Source organism: Oreochromis aureus, linkage group 9 (assembly GCF_013358895.1).
Source record: "Oreochromis aureus strain Israel breed Guangdong linkage group 9, ZZ_aureus, whole genome shotgun sequence".
NCBI classification, from domain to species: Eukaryota; Metazoa; Chordata; class Actinopteri; order Cichliformes; family Cichlidae; genus Oreochromis; species Oreochromis aureus.
In genome coordinates this window covers 21,552,846-21,572,342 of record NC_052950.1, presented here as the reverse complement: position 1 = coordinate 21,572,342, position 19,497 = coordinate 21,552,846, and the positions used below count along the sequence as shown (strand labels likewise).

The 19,497-nt window shown below is 42.8% G+C and overlaps 1 protein-coding gene across 1 annotated transcript; it reads left to right on the top strand.

Annotated features, from left to right (window-relative positions):
- Nucleotides 1-38: 38 nt before the first annotated feature.
- Nucleotides 39-18,969, top strand: LOC116315975 (N(6)-adenine-specific methyltransferase METTL4). Its single transcript, XM_039617510.1, has 8 exons — nt 39-413; nt 3,285-3,350; nt 5,081-5,441; nt 5,725-5,794; nt 6,586-6,760; nt 6,866-6,972; nt 8,023-8,114; nt 16,826-18,969. The coding sequence occupies exons 1-8, from the start codon at nt 183-185 to the stop codon at nt 17,041-17,043; spliced, it is 1,320 nt and encodes a 439-aa protein (XP_039473444.1). The 5' UTR covers nt 39-182; the 3' UTR covers nt 17,044-18,969.
- The last annotated feature ends 528 nt before the right edge of the window (nt 18,970-19,497 follow it).

Below are 19,497 nucleotides of genomic sequence, written 5' to 3'. Positions count from 1 at the left end.
TAAGGGACAGAAAGCTTGCGTCATCTACTTCCGCGATGATCTACGTGGGTAAACGACTGAGTTTTACCGCGCAAGTTTCGGTTTTATTTTCAGAGAAATAGGCTCGTTTGCGTTCACGTGTCCGGTTGCTCTCCAGCACGAGCTTAAATCCCGTTTGATATCAAACAACACCCCCTTTAACGATGTCCGTGGTGCTCCACGGAAGCCTCGGCTGGGTTTTGGATTCATGCTCGCTTATCGAGCGGGGATATTCGCCGTGCATACGATGGAGAGAGAATCAGAAGTCAGCTGTCAAGTGTAGTTTCAAAAGGCAGTGCTTCCAGGTTTTCAAGAGCTACTATAACGAGAATAACAGAGCAGATGTGGATGCAGGGAACACGGAGGTGCTGCAGAAAACATGCAAACCCTCAAAGGTAAATGCTGCTGCATTTTCTCAAGTGATGCATGAAAGTGCAATTTTTTTTCATATTCCCACATGAATCAAATCAAACTTTTTAGAATATGTATATGTTTGGGGGAATAAATCGTTCATATATATTTCTAGAAGGCAGTTTTGCACATTTTTATGAAGTAAAAAGATAAAATGCCTTTATAACGACGACGAGTATACACCTTTTAATGAAACATGAAATATCTGTTGATATAGTGCATAAAGGCATGAGGGAATGCATAAATAATTAATTTTTAATGTTATTTATTTATTTGTTGCTGTTGTGGTTGTTGTTTTACTAAAAGGTTAGTGACTGTTCAAGTATTTACTTGTTATAATTGTCAGGCTCTTCTGGTTTTTGCGGTAGTAAGAGTCCCACTTTGTGTCAAAACCAACAACAACCAAGACTGATGGATGTAAAATTTGAGTTACCCATGCGCCTGGAGTAACCCCGACCGCATTCATCTTGTGGCTATTATATCTGCACTTCCACCACAGCACAGAGAAAAAGGAATGAATGGGCCTCCTTGTACGATTTAGAAGTTTTGAAGAAGTAAATTAACGCACATATAGACGGGACACATATTCTTGTTTTTGCCATTTTCAGGGTCCACTACTTGTTTTGCTTTTCTAACGGCTTTTAAGACCACCTTTTCAGACGCATTCAGATATGTCTTGTTTTTGCCATCTGTTGGGACACGCCTGGTTTTTAATACTTATGGAGTCCAATTACACTCTATCACATAGCCTCAAGACAGACCACATGGAGATAAAATATAACAATGTATTCTAATGTGGTTTAGTAGGCTAATGAAACACAGTAATGTGATATTAGCATATTAGCAGGGGAGACATAATCCCCTTATGTCTCCCCTTAAGCCTGTGGTGATCAGCTGGCTCTTATTTTCTCTCCAGTCTCCAAAAGTTGATTCTGTTCATCTGGACGTAGCGTTTTCAGTTTCATCACTCATGCAAGTAACTTCTTCAATCTCAGCTCACTGATCAGTGGTTGTTGATCAATGGTCATGAGAATTTGCGTAATCATGATGAAGGAACTGACCTTCCAGGCCATTGTTCCTTCAATGGGCTGGTTTCAGTCATTATGCAGATGTACTGTTTATAACATTGGGGAAACCTGCAGTCAGCTGAGACTGAAGAAGTCACTTGGATGAGTGACAAAACGCTTCTCCCACTGAAAATGCTACATTCAGATGAACAGAATCAACTTTTGGAGATTTACTTACCTGGATGATTGAGAATGCATCAAGACATTTTCACTCCAATCTTCATCAGATCCTAAAGGAGGTGAGCCCACAGGAGGGCCTGACGCAAGCTACAGAATCTCCACAACTAGAACAACCACATACAAACTGTCTGTGTCTGGTGCTTTCCAGGTTTTCTGTCTCTTGAAGACCTGGCTCACATCTTCAGGGGGGCATAGCAGAGTCGTGATGGGGGTATTGTAAGGCGGGGGTGAGGGGTATGAATGTATCCCTCAAATCTGCAGTACAAAGCTTGTCATCCAGGTCTTTGTCTCAGTTGGAGGTATGGTCTCCTGTAGCTCCATAAAAGTTATGAACAGAATTACTGACTCACATCTGAATTGCTACTGGCAATGCAAAAAAAGCTCTTAATATAGTTGTACAGGTTGTACAAATAGTCAGTAACAACATGACAGTCACCTCTACCAGGGGCTCCAAGGAGCCCGATGCTCTGTAATTCAACGCATAAGCACAAGCCATATCTGCAATACCAAAAAGCACTTGACAGTAAGCACTTTTAAGACCAAAAAGATATTCAGCTATCAAACAGTTCGCCTACAGCACCTGTAGCATGTTGACAGTCAACTGGCAGGATCATCTGCTGCAGGGATGACTCTTTTTTTGTAGGATAGCTCTGCAGATAACATCTCACTGGTTCTCTTCCACAGTTTCCTCTTTAGGGTAGGGTAGATTTCCCACTGAGCCCACATTCAGTAGCATCTGGCGTCTCTGTGAGAGACATATAAGGTTTCTTGATCATTTCTTATTTTATTCTATCTTATTTTATCTATCCTCCATTCAAAAGCCAGCTCCTATTGAAAGCTTTTTCACTCTTCACTTTAAGAGGGAGGTTGGGTGTGGCATGTGTCACATGACATAAGTACTAGTCTTATGTCATGTACTAGTACCTAGTACTGACATCAGTTTTATCAGTGGTCATTATGTCAGGCTCTGAGGACATTCCTGTTCGCACCCAATAAACCTACCTGGTTGCGCCAAAAGGTTGGTTTCTATTGTCGTGATCGTGTTTTCTGTTATGCGGGAAATAAAATGTTGATGTGTTATAAAAGTTAATATGTAACTCTCTTAACCATAGTGAACTTAAAGCTCAGGAGTTGCTAATACATTAATGCTTCTTCACCTTGTTCTTATCAAGCATTCCAGTAACATGCAACAGTGAGCAAGCAAGTAAACCAAGGATCCTGACACTGAAGCAGAAAAATACAATTACAAAGTAGCATTTTAAACCTGCTACTTTTATGGTGACTTACAATAATGAAGAATTCAGACTGACTGGATACATTTTAACTCACATAAAATCTGCAAACAGACTTGCACAAAGTTATTCTGCATATTTCAGCACCGCTGATATTTGTTTAAATATTAAAATGACAGCTATGTAAAACTTAACTCTGTCAGCTCAGTTTAATGCCAGATCAGTAGAATTTACTTTATAGATTGACACAGTGGATTACAGTGGTGCTACTGCTTGCTTGGTTAGAGCTGTAAAGAACAATACCATGATCATTTTGGCCCTACGTTTTGCTCTTTGTTGTGCTTACTCTCTATCACTTCATCAATTTGACTTACAGAAAAGGAAACGAAAACACCATGAACTCAACCAAGGGGAAATTGATTCACTGGTCTTTCACGAGAAGGTAGGCTGATACTTATTCTGAGTCTCAACTACAAATACAATATAATCTGTCATCTGTCAATAGATTTGTTCTGGCAGGGATTGTATTGCCCCACTGAAGTTAAAGCATCACAAAGAGAAAAAATGATTGGGGAAAATCAGAGTCACAAGAAGTCTATGGAAAAAGTGGTCAAAGTGTAAACATACCTGTCAACCTGACAGATACAGTTATCCACAGAATCTTCCTGTTTGAGTCAATGTAATTGACTTTTATTCATATAAGTTGATTATTAGCACTATGATTGTTGTTAATTATACATTAATGCTTCTTTTAAATATCTGATTTATATACAGTGGCTTGCAAAAGTATTTGGCCCCCTTGAACTTTTCCACATTTTGTCACATTACAGCCACAAACATGAATCAATTTTACTGGAATTCCACTGCTGTTCACAAACGCTGTCCATCTAATCTGACTGAGCTGGAGCTGTTTTGCAAAGAAGAATGGGCAAGAATTTCAGTCGCTAGATGTGCAAAGCTGGTAGAGACATATCATAAAAGACTGGCAGCTGTAATTGCAGCAAAAGGTGGTTCTACAAAGTATTGACTCAGGGGGCTGAATAATTACGCACACCCCACTTTTCAGTTATTTATTTGTAAAAAATGTTTGGAATCATGTATGATTTTCGTTCCACTTCTCACGTGTACACCACTTTGTATTGGTCTTTCATGTGGAATTCCAATAAAATTGATTCATGTTTGTGGCTGTAATGTGACAAAATGTGGAAAAGTTCAAGGGGGCCGAATACGTTAGCAAGACACTGTATGGCTTAGTATTATTATTTGTTTTTTATTTACACAATAATACACCATCCATAACAAACATAACAATGAAGTGGACCTTCTTTATTGTAATCATAATGTGTTATGATTTATAACTAAAACACGACATGCAGTAATCACAATGTCACTTTGCGATAAAATAACCATTATTTATACGTGTATTATAGTTTTCATTTTAAAATAAGTCATTTTAGTTAGGAAGTGATATTTTTAGAGAATTTCAATAAGCCAGTGCACACATATGGACTGACGAGCACTATATGGACAAAGTAGTGAAGCTCTCTGTCCACATATTTTGTGCTGATGTTAATGCCAGAGGAGGTTTGGAACTTGCAGTTATTCAGTCAGCAGAGTGTTGGCAACTTTTATGCACTATGATCCTCAGCACTACGCAACCTCACTATGTAAATTTATGTGGTCTTCCACTCTGTGGCTGAGTTGCTGTGATTGCTAAATGCTTCCACTTTGCTTCCACTCATAATCGATCGTGGAATATCTAGGAGGGAAGACATTTCACAAGCTGACCTATTGCAACAGTTACATCTGATTACATCGGCACGCTCAAATTCAGGGAGCTCTTTAGGACGATCCCTCCTTTTACAGATGGTTTTAAAGGCAGACTACACGTCTAGGTGCTTCATTTGATCCATCTGTGGTGATTGGACTGAGAACAACTAAATTGAAAGATTAAGAGGTATGCGCTTTTGTAAGATGTCCATTTTTGAGGCATTGTAAAATAATTAAAAGACAAGATTTCTACAACTGCTGCATTGACTTTTATCTCCAACACTTTCAACCAGTGGAGCTTTGTTTCAAGTTACTGTGCATTAATCCAAGTTTAAAATATTACAGGTAAGAAGCTGGTTTAGTATTCAGACTAAATCATCTCTGTTATGTGCCATGACGCAGATAAAGTCTGTTATTCTGGAGGGAACCAAGTACTTGGTGGATTCTGCACAACCGCTCGGCTATCTGAATGGACAGACAAACGTGGACAAAGAGCCTCTTCCTTCACAGGAGTGCAACCTCGCTGCTCTTTGTGAAATGGCTAAAGATCTCCCTCTGGTGGAGGATGAGGAGCAGGAACGGGGCGCTCAGTTACTTGTTGGCGAGAATGGCTGTACGTCTCACGTCGACTTGTTCTCTCAGGTGACAGAGAACAAGACGGACTGGGCTACAGTGGTTACCCTGATGGGAGAGGAATATGTAATACCCCCACACACGGCTTTCCTGCTGTCTGATTTCACGAGGATACAGCCATTAGTCCACTGTGAGTAAAACACTGGGAGCAGTGCATGTGAACTACAAAGAAATGTTAACTGAAACAAAGGTTATTAATTTTTTTTTTAAAGCCTTACAATTCTTTGTGCTTGTGATACCATTATTTGAAAGGCAAAAGTTTATCTTTGTGTGATGCAAAAACATGGGCACTCTTCCCTGAACTTAAGTGTTGTAAATAACTGTGGTATGGCTCAGTGTAATTTCTCATCATCTCAAGAGAGATCTTGTTTGTTGTTTCACAGCCTGACATTCTTTGCTTGTTTCTCACACAGACGGAACAAGGTTCGACCTAATCGTTATGGATCCACCATGGGAAAACAAGTCTGTGAAAAGAAGTCACAGGTAATTCGGTATTCAAGTATTTTTGGAGGAGTGAAGCAAAAGAGGATAAAACTTTATAGATTTCTGGGTATGAAATCTACATGTTACAAGAGCATATAAAGCAGGGTGAATAAGAATAACAAATAAGAGAGCTTCTAAGAAAAGAAACTGATAAAGTCAGTATTTTTGCACATGTCCCCGTACTGTAAAATATTATGGTCTTACCATGGATATTAATCAGAGAGATATTTTCATCCCAGTCTGTTTTATATAAAGGATTTTGAGGCCTCAAGAGCTCAAAACATTCAGTGTCCTCTAAGAAAAAAGCTGCCTAAAGCTATAACGGAAGGAAATATCAGCATTATTAGAATTAATAATCACGGCAACATGAGCCTTATGCATAACAAATGTCCTGACAATCCAGCCAATCCTTTTTATACATTTCTATCAAAATTACTCACAGTTATTATAAAGAAGAAGTCATGCAATCACTAGAGTCAGAAAAATGTATCATCTGTGAACCAAAACTGTTTGTGCATACAGCAGATGTAAAGTTTTCTCACTAAATTTGCAAAAAAACATGACCTGAAAAGTTCACATAAGTCATTAAACTTGTAAAGGTTAATCACTCTGAACCTTCAGATTTCAGCCTGATGGTGGCACCAGACAAAAACTGGTTGAAGGAGCGAAAATGGCTAGAAAATAAAGAAAAGTAATGGGCATGGTGGTTGTATTTAGAATAGAATAGAATAAACCTTTATTATCCCACAGTTGAGAAATTTACACTGACTATATCAATTTTCTCATTGAAGATACGGCTCGTTGCCCTCATCCCAGCTAAAGCGGCTCCCTATTCCCCTGCTGGCATCTCCAAACTGTTTAGTGGTGACCTGGGTGACAAACCGGCCAAGCCACCTGCGTTTTGTCCGTGATGAGCTGTATCCACATTGGGGCGTAGAAGTTGTGGCCGAATGGTTCTGGGTCAAGGTACAGATAATACAGAACTTTCAACTAATTAATTGTTTAGGAACTGGAAGCATTACCTGCTAATGTCAATCCAAGTGTTTTTAAGACAATGCTATTTCTCCTCAGGTCACCACATTTGGGCAATTTGTGTTTCCGCTAGACTCACCACACAAGAAACCGTATGAAGTCTTGGTCCTGGGCCGATATCGTTGCTCTGCTGATATCTCAGAGAGGTGTGAAATGTTTGAGTTTCATCTTTAAATTCCATATTGTACCGTGCAAAAGTCTTGAGTAACTCATTTTTAAAAGATGTTTTTTAGGAAAACTGGAAAAAGGTGCAGCGATTTATTGAAATGTGTGCAAACGTAAAGCAAAATACAGTATATAAGGCAAAAACTGAGTTTGTACAATTCTAATGAGCTTGAAAAGATAAGCTCTTACATAAGCTTCTTGTCAGTTCTAGTCCTCAGGAATAGCTCCTCAGGCATCTTCTTCTTCATTTCATCAGACCATAATATAGAGAAATGAGGACTGACTCAAGACTTTTGCAGGACTGGATATATAAATCATAGTTTCTCAGTCATCCAGGTCATGGTAGTCTTGAGTGTTTGAAGGAGGGCAGAATGACTTTTTTAGACCCTTGAACACATTTTGCTTCTCATCCAAGAGTTTTTTCAGTTCCAAACTGATGGAGAGTCCAAGGTATTTAACCCTTAGTGGAGTTTGTCCCCTTGGACGTGGTCCTGAGGGTTGCTAACACACTAAAGGTGTCGCATGAACCAAAGTGTGAAAAAAGGCGTGGTCATTACCGCCATCGACACTAAGGTGTGAAACCTCTATAAGACATTGTTCCACTCCACCATCATGCTGCACTGTAGGTGGCTGATAGCAGGAGGATTTATCCCTGAAGTTATATGGTAAGCTATCACAGGTGTTAAAGCAATGTCTAAGTATATCACTTCTTCAGGTTTGCATGTATCAAATGTAACATCTTGATATTATTCAAGGCAACAGCAGCTCTGGAATTTAAAAGGTGTGAAACCTCTGTAAGACATTGTCCCACACCACAATCATGTGAACTATCCAGGTCACCTGAGGCAAGGTGTGAGTGGGGGTGGAAATGCCTGGTTTGAGATCTCAAAACTGTAATGCAGGTGGCTGATAACTGGTGTCGTAAGCCACCACCTCTGTTCAGTGATGGTTGTTTGTATAGATGGCCTCCTTTATTTCTTCAGCTAATCAAATCATGTTTATGCTGACGGACTTTGTGCACCCTCTTTCAGCCCCTCAGAGACATCAGAGGTGCCTGTGGAGGATCAGCGTTTGATTGTCAGTGTCCCATCAGCTCTGCACTCTCAGAAGCCTTCGCTGTCAGGTGAATATTCAAGTACAGTGTAGTGTCTTTGCCACCAGAGGGCAATAGTGTCACGTCAATGATCGTTACCTTGATACACAACTAGATTGATAAGCTCTGAATTCTGCTATCACAGGTGTGTGTGTCTCTGTGTGTGTGTGTGTGTGTGTGTGTGTGTGTGTGTGTGTGTGTGTGTGTGTCTGTCGCTTCTTCGGTATATTCTTCAGTACATGTATGAAATATGACATCTTGATGTTATTAGCAGTAATTGCAGCTCTTGAATTTAAAACACCCACAACATCTATTTTTTGTAAAGGAAGAGAATTAACTACAGATTCATCACTTTACTTTTTCAGCCACACAATTTTATGAATGAATTTGTTATCCACTGCGAAAAAACTTTGTGTCTTTCCAAAATGTCTGCAGATTGGAGGAGAAAATACTGCTTCAATTCATAACTACTCTTAAATTCATTAAATCATCAACTTCTGACAGGACTGGCTTGTCAGAGCGGGCATTTCTACTGCTCAGATTTCAGTTTTGTCCTGTTTGCACTGATTGTGTTAAACCTTGATTCCAGCATCCACTCTGCTTCTTAGAATCAATGTAAGACCTTGACAATGAATATGCAGAGACTATGAAAAAGAGAGGCTTGACGTCATCTCACTCCCTCTCAGGGGAACGCGATTTATTATTGAACGAAACAACTAGTAGCTCAGTGTTCCAAAATTCGAAAGAAGGGACTGCTCTCACAGCTAGAGAGTGACGAGGTACAACATAAATGCTATGGCAAGGGGGAGCCAGGACGCCAGGTCAGGGGTATCTTCTGTCCAGAAGATATCATCACCCCCACCCGAGATTGGGTTCCAACCCTCAAGTGCGATAGGAGAAGGATCGTTGAGTGCGAGAGGAACTGACCTGAAACATAGGATCAAGGCCAAGCTTGAAACCTGGATCCCTCGTAGCCAGTTACCAAGACTACGTGAAGTACCCTCAGAAGGTCTGCTCGATGATGTTAATGCAGCACTACGGACGATACCTACAGCCACCATTACTGAGCCTAACAAGCTGATCTACAATATGGCAGCAGTGATCAGTGAGATGCTTGGCTACAAGTTGAACAGCCACAAGGGGCAGTACCCTCCATGGAGAAGGAGGCCAAAGGTTAGCCAACTATCGGAGTTGCAGAAAGGTGCAATGAAGAAGGTGCCTAAGAAGTACAGGAAGCTGTCCATACCTGAGGCCTTGGAAACTGCCAAGCAACGACTCACAGCCTTGGCCAGCTGCTTAAAGAGGTACACCAGACAGATAGGAAGACAGAAGGCTGGAAGGCAGGCACAGAACCAGCCAAGGTGTACTCTCAGTGGCAGGGGAACAATATGAGAACAGCATCACCAAGGCTGGAGATGGAACAATACTGGAAGAGAATATAGGAGAAGGATGCAACCCATGACGGCAATGCTCAGTGGCTAGTGGATCTGAAGGCAGACCACAGCAACCTCCCTGAATAGGGTCCAGTAACCATCACAGTGGCAGACATCCAAGAAATGGTCTTCCGTATGAAGAGTTGGACAGCAACAGGCCCCGACATGGTTCACGCCTACTGGCTGAAGAAGCTGACTGCACTCCACAAGCGTCTGGCAGCATAAATGAACCAGCTGCTAGTTGACGAGAGACACCCAGAATGGCTAACTGAAGGCCGGACAGTTCTGATCCTCAAAGACCCCCAGAATGGACCGGTCCCTTCCAACTACTGACCAATAACCTGCCTCTGCAAATCCTACCAGTGGCTGGACAAAGCTGGACTGAAAGACAGCAGAGAGGCACTAATCATGGCAGCACAGGAACAAGCTCTGAGCACAAGATCCATAGAGGCTGGGGTCTATCACACCAGGCAAGACCCCAGGTGCAGGCTGTGTAAAGATGCCCCTGAGACAATCCAGCACATAACAGCAGGGTGCAAGATGCTAGCAGGCAAGGCATACATGGAACACCATAACCAAGTGGCCGGCATAGTGTACAGGAACATCTGTGCCGAGCATAACCTGGAAGTCCCTTGGTCAAAATGGGTGGTGGAGAATGACCGAGCTAAGATCCTGCGAAACTTCCAGATACAGACAGACAAAATGGTGGTGGCGAACCAACCGGAGCCTAATAGTGGTGGTAGACAAACAGAAGAAAACGGCTGTAGTGATCAATGTAGCGGTCCCAAATGATAGCAACATCAGGAAGAAGGAACACGAGAAGCTCAAGAAATACTAAGGGCTCAGAGAAGAGCTCGAGAAGATGTGGAGGGAGAAGGTAACAGTGGTCCCAGTAATAATCGGAGCACTAGGTGCAGTGACTCCCAAGCTAGGCGAGTGGCTCCAGCAGATCCCGGGAACAACATCGGAGATCTCTGTCCAGAAGAGCGCAGTCCTGGGAACAGCTAAGATACTGTGCAGGACCCTCAAGCTCCCAGGCCTAGAGGAAGAGCATTCTAAGCAGACACACCCAAACCTCCCTCTTCCTGGCCACCTCCTCCAGCTCATCCAGGGGGCCACCAAGGCTTTCCCAAGCCAGTCGAGAGACATAATTCTTCAGCGTGTCCTGGGTCTACCCCGGAGCCTTCTACCAGTAGGACATGCCGAAAACACCTCACCCAGGAAGCATCTAGTCACGTGCCCTTACCAACTCATTTGGGTCCTTTAGATGTGAAGGAGTAGCAGCTCTTCTGTGAGCTCCTCCCAAATGACTGAACTCCTCACCTTAGTTTTTTAAGCGAGAGGCCATCTAGAGCAATTAACCATATTATCAGAAACAGACTGCATGTAACTTGGAGACACAGCTTCGCACCCTTGATTCACCTGTAGCTAGCCAGGCCCCTATAGGTGGTGCAGCCGAAGATAGCGTAGGCCCCACTAGCTGTCCCCCGGCAGACCCCAAGAAGCTGCGGAAAGAGGGCGGCTGGGTGACGGTGAGGAGGGAACATAGTCTTAAACAGAAGCCCCAGGTACACCATCAACCTGTTCATATGTCTAACCATTTTTCCCCACCCGGCGACACACCCGCCGGGGGTCAGACTCTGGTAATTGGCAATTCTGTACTGAGACACGTGAAGCTAGAGACACCAGCAACCATAGTCAATTGTCTTCCAGGGGCCAGAGCAGGCGACATTGAGGGAAATTTAAAACTGCTGGCTAAGTAAATTCAGTAAAATTATAATTCACGTCGGCAGTAATGACACCCGGTTACATCAATTGGAGGTCACTACAATCAATATTGAATCGGTGTGTAACTTTGCCAAAACAATGTTGGACTGTAATTTTCTCTGGTCCCCTCCCCGATAAGACCAGGAGTGACATGTTTAGCCGCATGTTCTCCTTAAATTGCTGTCTGTCTGAGTGGTGTCCAAAAAACAATGTGGGCTTCATAGATAATTGGGAAACTTTCTGCAGGGAACCTGGTCTTCTTAGGAGAGACGGCATCCATCCCAATTTGGATGGAGCAGCTCTCATTTCTAGAAATATGGATAAATTTATTAAATCCCCCAAAATATGACTATCCAGAGTTGGGACCAGGAAGCAGAGTTGCAGTCTTACACGCCTCTCTGCAGCTTCTCTCCTCCTGTTACCCCCCCAAAAACCCATCTCCGTAGAGACTCTGTCAGCTCCCAAACAGACAAAAAAAAACTAAAAACCAGTAATAAACAACTTAAACATAAAAAATCACACAGAAAGAACAATACAGTATCCACATCTGAACCAAAGAGTAAAAAAGTGAAATGTGGATTATTAAATATTAGGTCTCTCTCCTCCAAGTCTGTTAGTACATGACTTAATAATTGATCAACAAATTGATTTACTCTGCCTTACAGAAACCTAGTTGCAGCAGGATGATTATGTTAGTTTAAATGACTCAGCACACCCGAGTCATTCTAACTACCAGAAACCTCGAAGACCAGGCCGAGGGGGCGGTGTGGCAGCAATTTTTCACACCAGCCTATTAATCAACCAAAGACCAAGACAGACTTTTAATTCTTTTGAAAGCCTGATGCGTAGCCTTGTCCACCCCAGCTGTAAAACTCAAAAACCAGTCTTATTTGTTATCATCTATTGTCCACCTGGGCCTTACACAGATTTCTGTCTGATTTCTCAGACGTTTTAGCTGATTTAGTGCTCAGCTCAGATAAAATAACTATTGTGGGTGATTTTAACATTCATGTAGATGCTAAAAATGACAGCCTCAACATGGCATTTAATCTGTTATTAGACTCAATTGGCTTCTCTCAAAATGTAAAAGAACCCACCCACCACTTTAATCACACTCTAGATCTTGTTTTAACATATGGCATAGAAACTGAACATTTAACAGTGTTTCCTGAAAACCCTCTTCTGTCTGATCATTTCCTGATAACATTTATATTTACAATAATTGATTACACAGCAGTGGAGAGTAGACTTTATCACAGTAGATGTCTTCCTGAAAGCGCTGTAACTAAGTTTAAGAATATAATCCACCCACTGTTATCATCTTCAATGGCCTGTACCAACACAGAGCAGAGCAGCTATCTGAACGCTACTCCAACAGAGGTCGATCATCTTGTCAATAACTTTGCCTCCTCACTAAGTATGACTCTGGATACTGTAGCTCCGGTGAAAACTAAGGCCTCAAATCAGAAGTACCTGACTCCGTGGTATAATTCTCAAACACGTAGCCTAAAGCAGATAACTCGTAAGCTGGAGAGGAAATGGCGTGTCACAAATTTAGAAGATCATCATTTAGCCTGGAAAAATAGTTTGTTGCTTTATAAGAAAGCCCTCCGCAAAGCCAGAACATCTTACTATTCGTCACTGATTGAAGAAAATAAGAATAACCCTAGGTTTCTCTTCAGCACTGTAGCCAGGCTGACAAAAAGCCAGAGCACTGTTGAGCCAACGATTCCTTCAACACTAACTAGCAATGAATTCTTGAACTTCTTCACAAATAAAATTTTAATCATTAGAGAAAAAATTACCCATAACCATCTCACAGATGTAATATTATCTACAGCTACTTTTAGTACCATCGATATTCATTTAAGACTCTTTTTCTCCAGTTGATCTTTCCGAGTTAACTTCAATAATTACTTCCTCCAAACCATCAACGTGTCTTTTAGACCCCATTCCTACAAAACTGCTCAAAGAAGTCCTGCCATTAATTCATGCTTCAATCTTAAATATGATCAGCCTATCTCTAATAATCGGCTATGTACCACAGGCCTTCAAGGTGGCTGTAGTTAAACCTTTACTTAAAAACCCATCTCTAGACCCAGCTGTCTTAGCTAATTTTAGGCCAATCTCCAACCTTCCTTTCATATCTGTGCTTGTCCTGCTAGACCTTAGTGCAGCGTTCGATACTGTTGACCATAATATCCTATTAGAGTGACTAGAGCACGCTGTAGGTATTACAGGTACTGCGCTGCAGTGGTTTGTATCATATCTATCTAATAGACTCCAATTTGTGCATGTAAATGGAGGGTCCTCTTCACACACTGAAGTTAATTATGGAGTTCCACAGGGTTCAGTGATAGGACCAGTTCTGTTTACATTTTACATGCTTCCCTTGGGCAGTATCATCAGAAGACATACATTTTCACTGCGATGCTGATGACATCCAGCTCTATCTATCTATGAAGCCAGATAACACACACCAATTAGTTTAACTGAAGGAATGTCTTAAAGACATAAAGACCTGGATGGCCGCTAACTTTCTTCTCCTTAATTCAGATAAAACTGAGGTTATTGTACTCGGCCCTGAAAATCTTAAAAATATGGTATCTAACCAGATTCTTACTCTGGATGGCATTACATTGGCCTCCATTAACACTGTGAGGAACCTTGGAGTGATATCTGACCAGGATATGTCCTTCAACGCACATATTAAACAAATATGTAGGACTGCTTTCTTCCATTTGCGCAACATCTCTAAAATTAGAAATATCCTATTTCAGAGTGACGCTGAAAAACTAGTTTATGCATTTATTACTTCCAGGCTGGACTACTGTAATTCATTATTATCAGGAAGTCCTAAAAACTCCCTGAAAAGCCTTCAGTTAATCCAAAATACTGCAGCAAGAGTACTGACAGGGACTAGAAAGAGAGAGCAGATTTCTCCTGTATTGGCTTCCCTTCATGTCCCTATTGCCAGTTTTGGCAGCCGGGGATCAGTCCGCCAGGGCCTCCGCTCCTGGCCGCCGCCCAGCACACAATGCACCCGACCCCTATGGCGCCTCCTGCGGGTGGTGGGCCTGCGGGAGGATGGGCCCATGTCTCCTCTTCGGGCTGTGCCCGGCCGGGCCCCATGGACTAAGGCCCGGCCACCAGACACTCGCCCTCGGGCACCCTCCCCAGGCCTGGCTCCAGGGCGGGGCCCCGGTAACCCTATCCCGGGCAGGGTAAACTGTTCCCTCGATATTCTCTTCATAAGGGTCTTCTGAATCGCTCTTTGTCTGGTCCCTCACCCAAGACCAATTTGCCATGGGAGACCCTACCAGGGGGCAAAAGCCCCCAGACAACATAGCCCCTGGGATCCCTGGGACGCACAAACCCCTCCACCACGATAAGGTAGCGATTCACGGAGAGGAGATCAGGGGCAGTACCCTTGGATTGGCAGACCGGGGTGGTGGTCCCCATCTTTAAGAAGGGTGTTCCAACTACAGGGGGATCACACTCCTCAGCCTCCCTGGGAAAGTCTATGCCAGGGTGCTGGAAAGGAGAGTTCGTCTGCTAGTCGAACCTCGGATACAGGAGGAACAATGCGGTTTTCATCCTGGTCGCGGAACACTGGACCAGCTCTTTATCCTCTCAAGGATACTTGAGGGTGCATGGGAGTTTGCCCAACCAGTCTACATGTGTTTTGTGGACTTGGAGAAGGCATTCGACCGTGTCCCTCGGGGTGTCCTGTGGGAGGTGTTGCGGGAGTATGGGGTGTCTGGCCCATTGCTACGGGCCATTCGATCCCTATACAACCGTTGCAAGAGTTTGGTTCGCATTGCCGGCAATAAGTCGGACTCGTTCCCGGTGGGTGATGGGCTCCGCCAGGGCTGCCCTTTGTCACCGGTTCTGTTCATAATTTTATGGACAGGATTTCTAGGCGCAGCCAAGTGGCGGAGGGCTTTCGCTTGGTGGCCTCAGAATCTCATCTCTGCTTTTTGCGGATGATGTGGTTCTGTTGGCTTCATCAGGTGAAGGCCTCCAGCTCGCACTGGAACGGTTCGCAGCCGAGTGTGAAGCAGCGGGAATGAGGATCAGCACCTCCAAATCTGAGGCCATGGTTCTCAGCCGGAAAAGGGTGGAGTGCCCACTCCGGGTCGGGATGAGTTCCTGCCCCAAGTGGAGGAGTTTAAGTATCTCGGGGTCTTGTTCGCGAGTGATGGGAGAAGGGAGCCGGAGATCGACAGACGGATTGGTGCTGTGGCTGCAGTGATGCGGACGCTGCACAGGTCCGTCGTGGTGAAGAGGGAGCTGAGTGTAAAAGCGAAGCTCTCAATTTACCGGTCGATCTACATCCCTACCCTCACCTATGGCCACGAGCTGTGGGTAGTGACCGAAAAGAACGAGATCGCGGATACAAGCGGCAGAAATGAGCTTCCTCCGAAGGGTGGCTGGCCTCTCCCTTAGAGATAGGGTGAGAAGTTCGGCCATCCGGGAGGGGCTCAGAGTAGAGCCGCTGCTCCTCCACATCGAAAGGAGCCAGTTGAGGTGGTTCGGGCATCTGACAAGGATGCCTCCTGGGCGCCTCCTGGGTGAGGTGTTCGGGCATGTCCCACCAGGAGGAGGCCCGGGGCAGACCCAGGACACGCTGGAGAGATTATATCTCTCGGCTGGCCTGGGAACGCATTTGGTGTTCCCCGGATAAGCTGGAGGAGGTGGCTGGGGAGAGGGAGGTCTGGGCTTCTCTGCTTAGGCTGCTGCCCCCGCGACCCGGCCTCGGATAAAGCGGATGAAGATGGATGGATGGATGGATGGCTTCCCTAGTTAGGGCTGGACCAGGTGACCGTGAATCCTCCCTTAGTTATGCTGCAACAGACAGAGGCTGCTGGGGGACTCCCATTGAGTTTTTCCTTTTCAGTCACCTTTTTTACTCACTATGTGTTAATAGACCTCTCTGCATTGAATCACACTTGTCACTTCTCACCACCATGAGCTGCTTCACTTCTTGCCTACCAGCATGTCCAGCGATTTAGCTGGACATGTGCTGCGGCGATTGTTAAGTGGAGACTGCAGCTGCTGAGGGTGCACTACTGCTGAACCTTTAGATGGCTGACAAAATGGATCTTCCGATGTTTTCAGCTAAATCGCTGGACATGCTGGTAGGCAAGAAGTGAAGCAGCTCATGGCGGTGAGAAGTGACCATCAGGGGAGAGCAGTGAATATTTAACATTCTGATTTAACATTTAAAATTGTGTTTTAAATATAAAAAGCTACAAATATTTTACTAAATGTTGTAGAAAAAGACTCGAAAAAACATGTTTTTGTAAGGTATTGAGCTAAATGTGGAAAAATGTTGCCGTTAATTTCAGCATGTTTCACTTTACAAATGGTGCCCCATACACATCATAGGTGTGAACCTTCAGGTTTGTTAGGTCTCCAGGTGAAATATGAAAGGAGTATTTTTCAGTTTGCACAGTGAAGATTGTAAATAACAGGGGAAGACACCGAAAGCCTTATAATATGCAATAATAACTCTCCCTCATTCCTTTCCCTTCACAGAGGTGCTGAAGCCATACATTGGAGCTGAAGACAAGTGCTTGGAGCTGTTTGCACGAAGTCTTCAACCAGGATGGACCAGCTGGGGCAACGAAGTGCTCAAATTTCAGAATGTTAGCTATTTCAATTTGACACCTGTAGATGAAAAAGCAGAAGTTGAGGATGACCGCACAGCCAAAGAAAAACAAGCACAAGGGTTCGATTCACCTGGGAAAACCTGACCTCCTGACCGGTGTCTCTCCACTGTGAGCCTGTGACTGACCTCTGACACCTGTTAGATCAATAATTCAGTTTGTATTTAATGGTGATTCAGCGCCAAAATGTTTCTCTACCAGTTTCTTTTGATCTGTGCTCTTCATGCATGTGGGACCTTTGATTTCTTTTTTTGGTGTGGGTGAATTTTTAAGGTAGCGAAACACAAGTCTGATGAGGCGGCTGGAGAGATGAAAGTGCATTTCAGTGCAGCTGTTTTGAACCCAGCTTCCCATGAACTCGTCCCATGTCACACTTCTAACCAGCTAACCTGTCTTTTCCTGTTGACTCTCTAATGAGTCTGTTGGTGTCTGCATTTGGATGAACGCCGCTGCCTTTGAGACAGATCGGGATGAGTTATGGCCACTGCAGCGACGTACACATCACAGCCTATGAAGCCAGACCCTGTCTTCTGCAGGATTACTTATACATCACCTTGTTAAGTTCTCTGCCTTTGTGTCTTTAACACACACAAGCACATTAGTGTATTCCTTACACTGTATGTCACAGTGGCATCATCCATTCATTTGTGAAGTCCTGTTTTGCAGCCTGGATCTTAACATTTTAATAGATTGAAGTGAGCATATTTGGATATTTGCATATTTGAATAAGAGGGTGAAGTCCTGATTTTGAAGACGGGATGAATCGATGGTGCAGGTACATGTTGCCAAGTATGGAAGCAATTAACTATAGAGACCAAGTCAGTTTTTATATTACGTTGTTAAAGTGCCTATTTACCTGGTAAAGTTGGACATTTAAGGTTTTGCACAACATAGGGTTATATGGGAACTGACTTTTGGTGCATGAACAGATAGAAAACAAACAATTTTGACTAAATAACTTTTTAGTCAAAAAATATTAGCCAATTACCTTAAATATTTTGCACATTTTGGTCATTCTAAGCATGACAAAGGAAGATTATCCAGGATCTGCTCATTAAATAACAAGTTGTTAACCAATGGCCATGCAGTTTCACAGTCAGATTAACTGCTCACTTGTCATACCTGGTTTCAAATCCCTAAAATGGCAACATGAAAATCCCACAGATCAAAGCTCAATAAGTAGATTTTACACAAATCAAAGCGTGGCTGCAGCCATCTTTTAAACTCTGTGTGTTTAAGAGCCAGTCTCTTTGGCCTACCCCGGAAATATTGGCTGACACAATTGCCACGTGGATTACAACAAATTGCAGACCTATTAATATTGTTGAGAACACACGCTTTACATAGCTTTGGTTGCTCGTTTCAAGGACTTGAAGTGCCTCCCCAAGAGTGACAGAGAGAGAGTGGATAAATGTTTACAGAGATTTTTGTTTAAGATGTTCAATAAACATGTTAAGAGCATATATTTTCCCTTTTTTCTCGAGTCGGTTTGCTCATGCAAAATGAAATGCGATTAATATAGAATAAAAATGAATAATATTTAATTGTGATTAATCAAAATTAATCCACAGTAATCCTGTGATTAATCTGATTAAACATTTTAATTGTTTGACAGCACTAATATATATTATATAGAGAACCTGTGTTAAAAGATTGAAGAAAACAATTCAAATTCTCTTTGAATTTAAGCATACATTCTTTGAGTTTATTCTGCCTTTACTTTATTATAATACATAAATGTCAGTTACAAGCTTAAATATAAAGTTGAAAAAATGTAATTACAATCAGGATATTGATCAAGTAATTGCGATTAACAGCACTAATATTAACATAACTCATAACTCCTGCCACTGTTGAAAGATGTAAATTTCCTGTTACTACCTTTGTGTGTCTTAAACTAAGCATTTCCAGCACTGTTTAAAACTTGAATTGAACATGCTGACGTCTTGATGCATGCTCAATCGTCCAGGTAAGTAAATCTCCAAAAGTTGATTCTGTTCATCTGGACGTAGCATTTTCAGTGGGAGAAACGTTTCATCACTCTCCCAAGTGACTTCTTCAGCCTCAGCTGACTGCAGGTTTTTCCAATCTTATAAACAGTACATTTGCATAGTGACTGAAACCAGCCCACTGAAGGAACAATGGGCTGGGAGGTCAGTTCCTTAATCTTAATTATGCAAATTCTCATGACCATTGATCAACAACCACTGATCAAAGCCCACTGATCAATGGCCAAGAGTATCATTCACAGAGAGTAACACTACATCCAGATAAACAGAATCAACTTTTGGAGATTAACATGCTGACATACTGTTTTCTTTTTTCTTAACACCGTTTGCTGACAGCAAAAGTTGGATCGATCCAAATATTGATAGTTTCAATACCAACGTTGATATTGGTATCAGATCGATGCTAGCGCAATAGGATCGATACTGTGTTTCTATCCCCAAAGTTCAGTATGTAGTCCATGAACTGTGATAAATAAATGCATTTTTTTTTTTAGAAAACTCACTATGAAAAATGACTAAGCCTTTTTGTGTT

What these genes read in the sequence shown, in the direction of transcription:
- LOC116315975 (XM_039617510.1), top strand. Translation starts at nt 183, where the DNA reads ATGTCCGTGGTGCTCCACGGAAGCCTCGGCTGGGTTTTGGATTCATGC. An exon ending in GATACAGCCATTAGTCCACT is followed by an intron (nt 5,442 to 5,724) that starts GTGAGTAAAACA and finishes TTTCTCACACAG; the next exon opens with ACGGAACAAGGTTCGACCTA. An exon ending in TCAGAAGCCTTCGCTGTCAG is followed by an intron (nt 8,115 to 16,825) that starts GTGAATATTCAA and finishes TTCCCTTCACAG; the next exon opens with AGGTGCTGAAGCCATACATT.